This window comes from Mandrillus leucophaeus, unplaced genomic scaffold (genome assembly GCF_000951045.1).
Source record: "Mandrillus leucophaeus isolate KB7577 unplaced genomic scaffold, Mleu.le_1.0 Scaffold326, whole genome shotgun sequence".
Classification (NCBI taxonomy): Eukaryota; Metazoa; Chordata; class Mammalia; order Primates; family Cercopithecidae; genus Mandrillus; species Mandrillus leucophaeus.
Genome location: NW_012103432.1, coordinates 2,086,772 through 2,097,126, shown reverse-complemented (window position 1 = coordinate 2,097,126; position 10,355 = coordinate 2,086,772). Strand labels below are relative to the sequence as shown.

Sequence of the window (10,355 nt, the reverse complement as noted above, 5' to 3'; positions counted from 1 at the left end):
GGGGAGACTGATGGATGGGGTCTGGGGAGACTGTGATGGGTGGAGTCTGGGGAGACTGTGATGCATGGGGGTGTGGGGAGAGTGTGATGGGTGGGGGTGTGGGGAGAGTGTGATGGGTGGGGGTGTGGGGAGAGTGTGATGGATGGGGGTAGTCCCGGGAGACTGCGATGGGTTGGGGTCTGAGGAGACTGTGATAGGTTGGGAGGCCCCAGGAGACTGATGGCAGGAGGAGGCCCAGGGGTCTGTGTGCAGTGGGCTCTGGGGAGCTCGCAGGCTGACCTCACTGCTGCTGCCTGCCTCCCTGTAGGAGCAAGCTCCTGTGGCTGCACAGCCTGCTGTCCTTCTTCTACTTCATCACCAACTTTGTGTTCATGGCTCATCACTGCCTGAGGTTTGCGCCCAGGAATAGCCAAAAGGTAAGTGGACTACAAAGCTGCTCCCCACTGGGCCGACCACTCCCAGCCCTCAGAGAAGCCCTCAGAGGGTCCAGGGAGACTGTGGCAGATGGGAGGGGGCGGTTTCACCTGAGCAGGGGCCAAGCTTCCTCCCTTCAGCCCTAGTAACAATTATCTGGCCCCCACCTCTCACCCTCCTCCACCCTCCTCCACCCTATCACCCCCAATGAACTTTCAGACTGGTTGGTAAATAGCTGCTGCCCAGGTACCTCCTATCCCTGCCCCTCTGCTGCCCCGCCCCTCCCCAGGGACTCTTGGACTTCCCACCATCCGAAAACTAAAGGATTAACAAGGCCCAGTGGACCAGCGGGGGCCTCCATGCTAAGTGGTCAGGACCCTGCTGAACTGCTACTACTTAGTGTACCTGGCCCTGCCCACTCCTGCTAGGGCCATGCCTTGCCCTTCTGCAATCTTTCTGAGGTCAGAGACCCCCTGTGTTTCCCCACCATCTCAGTTTGGGTGACCCCATCCAAGCAGACCCTGAGACTTGGATTGAGTAGCACTTGTTTATGGGAGGTGATCCCAGGAAAGGCCAGTAAGGGAGTGAGGATGCAAAGGCAACCAAAAAAAAGGGAGCATAGAGGGGCAGCTTACCACTGGAGGCAGCTGGAGCTTTATGACCTGGGAATTCTGGGAGTTGGTGTAGAACACATGCCCCAGAATTTTCCTGGAGGTGAGCAATCGGGGTATTTTCCACCAGCTCCCTGTCCACCATTCATTGAGGGTTGCACTTGGGGGCTTTAACTCCTCCACTGCTTGCCCTGCACAAAAGCTGAACATGCCCCAAGGCCGGGAAAGAGCAGTCGCTGTGTTTGCAGCATGCCGCAGGCTTTGGTGTGCAGAGATGACTGACGGGGGGCCACGGGCAGGCACCAATAGTGCCACCCATCTGGACCGGCACCCATGCTCTGGTGGGGAGGGGCAACAGCGAGGATGAGCATCCTTGGCTCCTGTCCTCAGCCTTTCAATGGTTCAGTGGTGTGGAGTCAGCTCCTTCCAAGCCATCCATTCAAAAGGCCTGATTCACCTGAACCCACCCCAGAGTGCAAATCCACATTCCCTGAAAAGTGAACCCAAATGCTTCAGCCTGCCAGGCGTGGAGGCTTGGTCACCGTTGACCAGTCTGGTGTCTGCTACTTCAGCTTTCCTTATTGTTACCAGAAGCCTCTTTCAAGACCCCTGATTCTTGCAGCGCAGTTTATCAGACTGTCATCTTAACGGTGACGACCCAGGAAGATATTTCCCATTCACAGAATAAAATGTGAAGTTCGTGAGAAGCTTCCCTATCCTCTCCCCAGAGTCTTGTTTACTTCCCAGCTCCGCCACCCTGTCTCATGTGAGGGATTTCTCTAGCGATGTGAGGCTTTATGCTGGAGTAGTGGAAGCTACAGGGAGAGCAGAAATCACTGTGGGGTCGCTCGGGCAGCTCTTTCCAATCATGGAGCTCTGATCCTCCACCCCAGCCTGATGGCGGCTTCCAGCCCTTCCTCCCTTCACCACAGTGGTCTGTGGCAGGGCACCCACAGCTGGGCACAGAGGAGAACAGAAGCACAATGGACCAACCTCAGAGCTGCCTGGCTCAGCTGGGCCACTGTGGGCTAAGGAAGCTGGCACTGTTTTGGCCCACAGTGTCCCAGCTTGGCTTTGCCTTTCTTGGCTGTCTCAGCAAGGAGACACTGGCATCAGCAGCCTGCTGGGAGCAGAAGGCCTGCTCCCAGGAGACTCCGGGCCACCAAAAGACTCAGGTGTCTGGAATTCCTATGCAAGCACAGTCTTCTTTCTTCATTGATTATTCCCACCCAGGTCACAAGGACGCTAATGATCACCTATGTGCCCAAGGACATTGAAGACCCAGAAATCATCATTAAGCATTTTCAGTAAGTGGGTTGGGGTGGGCCGAGGCGTGGATGGCTTCCTCCCCGTAACCCCGCCTGGGTCCTCAAGTGGGTAGTGAGTTGGTGCAGGATGGTGGGACTGGGACACCCCAGGGTGGCTCTCCCTGGACTGAGCTCAGGATCTGAAAAGCTTTTCAGAATGGGGAGGGCCACTGGAGCTGGAGCAGGGTTTCTGAAGTCAGGGACTTCCTGCATGGCTGTGATAGGGGTGATGGGAGTTTTCCTTTCTGCTGTTGCTCCAACTACTGGGCACAGGGAACCCTGGATCACAGCTATTTAGAGCAGATCATCTGGAGACATCTTTTGTGACCCCAAGTTCCTAACCCCAAGGACACTGTTCACTGAGCTGACACTCTCTTCGTGAACAGCTCTCTCCTGGGTTCCCCTCGGGTGGAGCTCCACCCTTTGGCCCTGTTCTGAGTTATGTAGGAAGGATTTGACAGCTCTCAGATCACCAAGGTTCAAACCCTGAGGTTCAGCTTTAGGAGCAGAGATGGAGTCTCCCATCCAGGAACACCAGGCAGCTGAGCCCCCCAGCCCTGGGGGCCGACATGCTGGGCAGGGGCTAGGGGCAGCACATCCCCACCCCACAGGCCAACTCAGCACCCATGTTTGTGGCTGCAGCGAGGCCTATCCAGGCAGTGTCGTGACCAGAGTCCACTTCTGCTACGACGTCAGGAACCTGATCGACTTGGACGATCAGAGGTGAGGCTGCAGCGGGGCCTTTCGGCGCCCGGGGTGGGGGTAAAAGGGGAGGATGGGGCTCTGCTGGTCCCTGACCTGCAGGTCCTTCTCCCGTTGCCCACCGCTGGCAGGCGCCACGCCATGCGGGGCCGGCTCTTCTACACAGCCAAGGCCAAGAAGACTGGGAAGGTGATGATCAGGATCCACCCCTGCGCCCGCCTGTGCTTCTGCAAGTGCTGGACCTGCTTCAAGGAGGTAACTGGCTTGAGCATTGGGAGCACAGCAAGGGAGTGGTAGGGTCCTGGGGCTCTAGGATCTGTGCCTTCACCCACACTGTTGGGCCCCAGGCCCCATTCAGGTCTGCTCCAGTGCTCCCCACCCAGCTCCTCCCTCCCCATCCACCATGTCCTGCCTCTCTGTTGAGATGGGAGCCTTTCTGGAGGCCACCTTCAGAACAATGCAGGGAAGCTTGCTCTTGTCTCCTTTCTGGTCTTGGATGGGAGAATGAGAGAGAAGGACCAGAGAAAACACAGCAGGCTACACGAGGCTGCCAGGCCTCAGGCTCCCAAAGAGATAGGACAGAAACATTTGAAGGCAGCAGCCTGTCTTATCACCTGACCACTGTGGCTCAAAGACGGCGTCAAGACTCAGACACTTGCTTCAGGACCACACCGAACTTCTGCCATCCCAGGAAAAGAATCACCCTCTCTTGTGGAAATGCGGCAAACACATTATCTCACCTCTCTGGGGTCCACCCCAAGCCTGAAAGCCCCTGGGTACCCCTAGCTATGCCTCACTTTCCCCAGATCTAAGGGCAGGGATGAAAGGCAGTCATCGCCTCTTCTTGTTCTAGAGGTGGGACTTTGGAGGCCAGCCAGGGTCCTGGGCTCCTTGAGGTGCTTCAAGGCCACCACAATCCAGGGAGGCTTGAGTGGGGAGGAACCTCGTGACCAGGGAGGCCTTACTGGGGCTCTGGCCCCAGCCCTGAGGGCTGCCTGCCACCCCAGGTGGATGCAGAGCAGTATTACAGCGAGCTAGAGGAGCAGCTAACGGACGAGTTCAACGCCGAGCTCAACCGTGTGCCGCTCAAGCGCCTGGACCTGATCTTCGTCACCTTCCAGGACTCCAGGATGGCCAAGCGGTGAGCACCAGGCAGGCACCCCACTCAGCCCCAAGAACACCCCTGCTTCTCGGCACTCTCGTCCCTCTCCCCCTCCAGTTTCCCCTTCTGCCTCCCCTGGGCCCTCCATGCTCCTCACAGGCAGCTGCCCTCTGGCTCTCCAGTAGGATGAGATGGCCATACCTGCTTCTCCTAGCTGCTGGGGCCCAGCTGGTCTCGAGGGGTGCCCAGGCCAGGGCTTCTCACTCCCTGTCCTTGCTTCAGCACAGAGGTGGCCCCAGAAGCCTTTGACCTCATGGTTCCTCTTCTGTCCTTGACAAGAATGACATCCCTTTTTCTTTTTCTTTCTTTCGTTTTTTTTCTTTTTTTTTTTTTTTGAGACAGAGTCTTGCTCTGTCACCCTGGCTGGAGAGCAGTGGCACAATCTTGGCTCACTGCAACCTCTGCCTCCCAGGTTCAAGCGATTCTCCCGCCTCAGCCTCCCAAGTCGCTGGGATTACAGGTGCCCGCCACCAAGCCCAGCTAATTTTTGTATTTTTAGTAGAGATGGGGTTTCACCATGTTGGCTGGGCTGGTCTGGAACTCCTGACCTCAGGTGATCTGCCTACCTCAGTCTCCCAAAGTGCTGGGATTACAGGTGTGAGCCACCGCGCCCAGCCGACACACACCTCACTCCCTCCTTACCATAAGAGAGCATCAGGATAGAGAAGCTCTGCTTGCCCTTCTGCTGCTGCAGGCCTCCCCTAATTCATAGCTCTACAGTCCCCTCTCTTTTCCGCCCCAGCCTCTGGCAGCCCATGCATTGACAAGGAATGAATTCAGTCCACTCTGGAATGTTCCAGAAGGATCCTTAGGACTGGGCCAAAGTCCTAAAGGAGCTCCAGAATTTATCTCTTAAGAATTGTGGGGGGCGGGTGGGCTCTTCTTTCCGGGGGAGACTGATCCTGTACAGCACATTGTTCCCACCCACCCCACCCCTATAAAGGAAGAGAACTGCCTAGATTTTGCTCACAAACAATGGTGCACAATTTTGCAAGTTCCTTACACTCTCAACTTGTTATCTGGAAAATTTGGTTACTAATATCGGCCCTGTTCACCTCCCGGAGGGTTGACAAGTGATATGCCTTCTATTTCATTTCTGTGTTGTTTAAAGCAATACAACTACCTAAGGTAACATTGTTCATTCTTTAAGACATCATCATTTGGTAGAGAGGATCCGAGGCTTAATTACAGCGGAATATGAGCTAGCAAGCCAGAGGTGGGGCTCCAGCACCTGCTCCTCTTTGGTCACATCTCTAGGCCCCTTGATTTAGTCATCTGTGCATTGGAAATGATACTGGTCATCAATTAGCACAGTATCAAGCACACAGAACTCAATAACTAGTAGCTATTGATATTAAGATGAGGCTAAAAGTAGTACCTCCCTTATCAAATCTCAAAGAAAGAGTGTCTATGTGCTGTCACTGCTGTTAAGGGGAAAGGCAGAAACAGAACCACATGGCACCCCTGCCCTTCCTGGGCAGTCGAGGCACCCTCAAAAGCCCTTTCCTTCAGACACTGGGCCTTAGGAACTGTCCGCCTGTAAGGTCCTGAAGACATAGCCAAGGCTTCAAGAATCCCCAGGAAGAGGGTGAGCCCCCATCTGTAGGACCACCATAGTGACCCTGAGCCCCTGGCATGAGACCCTCCTAAGCCCATCCCCCGCCCCCAGACCCACGTCTCCTCCTCTTCTCCCCTCTCTGCAGTGTCCGTAAGGATTACAAATATATCCATTGTGGTGTGCAACCCCAGCAGTCCTCAGTGACCACCATCGTCAAATCCTATTACTGGAGGGTCACTATGGCTCCACACCCCAAAGACATTATTTGGTAAGCCTTTTCCAATCCCTCCCCTCTCCTCTGAGCTCCTCTGAGACTGAAGAAGGCAGCAGGACAGGGCCTTCTCTCCCCATGTCATTGCCCGACAGAGACTCCAAGGGGACTAAGTTCCATGCTTTCCTAAGCACCACAACTTGTGTGTACCACTAGATTCATTCCCACAAATGTGGGAGGCATCCAACCCTTAGCAAAAAGGTTTTTCCTGCAGAAGGAACTCAGGTCCATTTTTTTTTTTTGGCTATATGCGCCGGATCCTTTACAAACAGTGTGACAGGGGGCGGTCCAGGGGCCCACTGCATGCAGGTCTGGGTCCAGGAGGCTGGATTAGACCAGGCCAGCCTGGGTCCACAGCTGGCCTGCAGCAAACAGCACGTGGCCTCTAAGAACTGATGTCTGTAAGTGTGCCTCCTTCTTTCATCCCTCCCCAGGAAACACCTGTCTGTCCGCCGCTTCTTTTGGTGGGCCCGCTTTATCGCAATCAACACCTTCCTCTTCTTCCTCTTCTTCTTCCTCACCACGCCCGCCATCATCATGAACACTATCGACATGTACAACGTCACCCGCCCCATCGAGAAGCTGCAGGTGCCTCCTCTGCTCAGGCCAGGCCTGGGGGCCCCAGGGAGATCAAGGAAGAATTCAGGCGAGGATGGAATGGGGGGGGCCCCTGGGATGCGGCTGTGGAGCCCATACAGTGCGAGCATTGTGGAGGTGGCCGTGGTGCAAATGGTGGGGTAGGGCTTGATTTGTTCTAAAGGGATGAAGGTGGGTGACTGCCAGTCTTAGGGACCAGGGCTAGAATAGGAAGGGAGAGTGGAGAGTCCACAGGCAGGTCCTGGGGTGAGTTGGAGAGGGTGTCGTCCTGTCAACATGGGCTCAGAGGTCTTCATGAATGGGGTCATCCCAGGCCAGCTTGGAGTCCAGAGGGTGTGGCAAATGTGAGTGGCTCTGCTTTCCACAAGTTGTTCAGGGCAGCAGGCTCCTGGTTTGTGTAGTATGGTTGAGGGTGAGGAAGAGTGAGGTAAGTCCCAACGCAGCCCTCTCAGAGAAGTGGGAACTCCAGATCTGCCTCTGCCTCCCTCATCTCCAGACACCTGCACTCTAGGCTGGGATCGCTCAGCCCTGGAGGAACCATCTCTGAAGTTAGGGGATACCTTCTACTGATGGTGCAGGTCAGAGGGAGCCTAGCCTATTTCCAAATTCTTTAGGCTCAGGACTGTGAAGATGAGCCTGGAAGGTCTCTTCTTCCATATTCTCCCCATCCTCATTTCCAACAACACACATGTGCACGTGCACATGCACACACACACAAAGTCAACACACGTGCATGCACACACGCACACATGCACACACACACAAAGTCAACACACGTGCATGCACACACGCACACATGCACACACACACAGAGTCAACACATGTGCATGCCCACATGCACATACAGTCAACACACGTGAGGCCGGGTGCGGTGGCTCACGTCTGTAATCCCAGCACTTTGGGAGGCCGAGACAGGCGGATCACGAAGTCAGGAGATCGAGACCATCCTGGACAACACGGTGAAACCCCGTCTCTACTAAAAATACAAAAAAAATTAGCCGGGCGTGGTGGCGGGCGCCTGTAGTCCCAGCTACTCAGGAGGCTGAGGCAGGAGAATGGCGTGAACCCGGGAGGCGGAGCTTGCAGTGAGCCGAGATGGTGCCACTGCACTCCAGCCTGGGCAACAGAGCGAGACTCCGTCTTGAAAAAAAACAAAAACAAACAAAAAAACACGTGTGTATGCATACATGCACACATGCACGCACACGCGCACATACGCACACAAGTCAAGCCGCACCACTTCTGCTGCTGATTTTTGTTCTCCTTTGCAAACTTTGTAATAGGCCCCAGACCCCATCCAACCCCAGGACCACAGTTCTCCCTGGGGACTCCTCCATCCTCCCCTCCTCACCCACTCACATGTCATCACAGCAAAGGCAATGTCATCTCCCGGCTAGCTCTGGCCTTAGGAGGAAGTCACTCAGGAAAGCTCAGGCTGCTCCTCCAGTGACCTAGACCACTTGACCTTGGGTGTCAGGAAGGCCAGTGAGAAGGGCCAGGCCCCTTGCAGCCTCCAGGAGAGCAAGCCAGCCCTGGGAGTGAGTGGGAGGAGAAGAGGCAGGGGGAAGGGGATGCTTGCATTGACGTCTCTCCTGCCATCCTCCCCTCTCCCCCTGCAGAGCCCAATTGTGACCCAGTTCTTCCCCTCTGTGATGCTCTGGGGCTTCACAGTGATACTGCCTCTGATTGTCTACTTCTCCGCCTTCCTGGAGGCCCACTGGACCAGGTGACCTGGGGGCCTCTTCTCCTAGCCCTGTGGGTTCTGCAGCCTCTTCCCCTGCCTTTGCTTCCCCGCTAGCCTGGCGCTTGGGCCTCCCCTCTAGCCTAAGAAGGATGATTGATAAGGGATGATTTTGATACCTGAAACCATCCCCAAAGACCAACAGATGTTCTGTCTTTGGAAGGAGGGTCTGGGTTGTCTCTGGGCCCCTGGGATGCTGAGATAGAGCCACTGTCTAAGAGCGTGGGGCCAAAACCAAGCCCTCCTTGGGCTTCTCCCTCAGCCCCCAGCCATATCCTGAAAGCATGGAGCTGTAGGCATGAGCTAGGCAGTCCCAGGCATTCCACGCAGAAGGCATAGGAGGAAAGACTTGTGTGGGAATGTCAGTAGAATGCTGTGGCCACACAGAGGGGCCCACACACTCACTGTGACTGTCATCACATATGACCCACACCATGCCAACCTTTTACCCAATCAGGAGCTTTCCCATTTGTTAGCCTTGATGGTTCTATGGTGGCAGCTCACTGGGTAGAAACTATTTGCCATGCCCTGGGCAGGTGGCAGTATTTTGGCTTGAAAGCTGCATGCATCTCAAAAGTTGCTTTCCACACCAAAAGTTCCTACCATTCCACCAGGCAGCAGCCAAAAGGTGTGTCCTAACGGAAATCCTTCCTGGCCTTTTCCTGTGGCCGAGAACAAGACTTACATTGATGACTGAAACTCTGCAGGGATTTTGAGTACTCTTGGTAATGTCTCTTTAACACAGAGACATCAACTATATGGCCGATCTGTGCCTTCCCATCCCTTCCTGTACCCAGCGCAGACATCACTAGTTGATCATGCTGTTCTTTCTGGCTGCCCCCAGATGCAGCACAGCTCACAGTGGTATATGGAGATGGCATCAGTATGCACGATTAAACCAATTTCCCAGCCCAGATCTCTACTCTGCATATGTCTGTATTAGTCAGTTTTCACACTGCTGATAAAGACATACCCGAGACTGGACAATTTATAAAAGAAAGAGGTTTCATTGGACTCTGTATTAGTCCATTTGCACTCTGCTGATAAAGACATACCTGAGACTGGGTAATTAATATAGGAAAAAGGGTTTATTGGACTTACAGTTCCATGTGGCTGGGGAAGCCTCACAATCATGGCGGCAGGCAAGGAGGAGCAAGCACGTGTTACGTGGATGGCAGCAGACAAAGAGAGCTTAGGCAGGGAAACTCCTCCTTCTAATACCATCAGATCTCACAAGACTTATTTGCTATCATGAGAACAGCAAGGGAAAGACCCACCCCCCATAATTCAATCTTCTCCCAATGAGTCCCTCCCACAACAAGTGGGAATTATGGGAGCTGCAAGATGAGATTTGGGTGGGGACACAGAGTCAAACCATATCAGTGTTTCTCTTCCTCTCTATTACATAGTTAGGCCTTTGGTTCTTATTAGGCCATGTCCATTGATGAATATCTGTCTGTTTCCTTCTAGATCAAGTCAGAATCTGGTCGTGGTGCACAAGTGCTACATCTTTCTGGTGTTCATGGTGGTCATTCTGCCCTCTATGGGACTGACCAGGTACCTTAATTCCAATTATCCCTCTTCTATTAGCCAGGCTGTCTTAGAGTTAAGACCTCCTCTTTCAGATACTGTAGACCTGTCCGTGGTTGCTGCAAACCCACTCCTCAAATGATAGCCCCGTGCCTGTCATGGGTGTAGCACGAGCCAGGCTTCCTGCAAACACTAACGTGTCAGCCGTGAGCTTGGCCCACATAGAGCTTATCATCTGGCTGGGGACACAGGCGTGCTTACCAGCTGCCTGACAGCCCCACATGGGAACAACACAGCCAAAGAGCAGTAGAAATTCAGAAGAGGGAGAGAGTACTATGAGAGAAGTGAGTGAATACTGTGAGAGAAATGTTTGCTCACAGTTTTGCAAACTGGCCCAGGTTGGCTGGAGAACGTGGCCTGGAGCTGAAAGGCCAAAGGGTTCAGGGCCAGGACAGCCCAGCA

General features: G+C 54.3%; 1 protein-coding gene across 1 annotated transcript in view; it reads left to right on the top strand.

Annotated features, from left to right (window-relative positions):
- The window catches only part of TMEM63C (transmembrane protein 63C), an 87,712-nt gene that overhangs the window by 63,538 nt on the left and 13,819 nt on the right, over nucleotides 1–10,355 (top strand). The window contains exons 11-19 of the mRNA XM_011988297.1: nucleotides 308–416; nucleotides 2,259–2,332; nucleotides 2,975–3,055; nucleotides 3,166–3,289; nucleotides 4,042–4,175; nucleotides 5,900–6,022; nucleotides 6,460–6,613; nucleotides 8,242–8,348; nucleotides 9,834–9,968. Coding sequence (XP_011843687.1) covers nucleotides 308–416; nucleotides 2,259–2,332; nucleotides 2,975–3,055; nucleotides 3,166–3,289; nucleotides 4,042–4,175; nucleotides 5,900–6,022; nucleotides 6,460–6,613; nucleotides 8,242–8,348; nucleotides 9,834–9,968 — 1,041 coding nt within the window. The remainder of the gene's footprint in view (nucleotides 1–307; nucleotides 417–2,258; nucleotides 2,333–2,974; nucleotides 3,056–3,165; nucleotides 3,290–4,041; nucleotides 4,176–5,899; nucleotides 6,023–6,459; nucleotides 6,614–8,241; nucleotides 8,349–9,833; nucleotides 9,969–10,355) is intronic.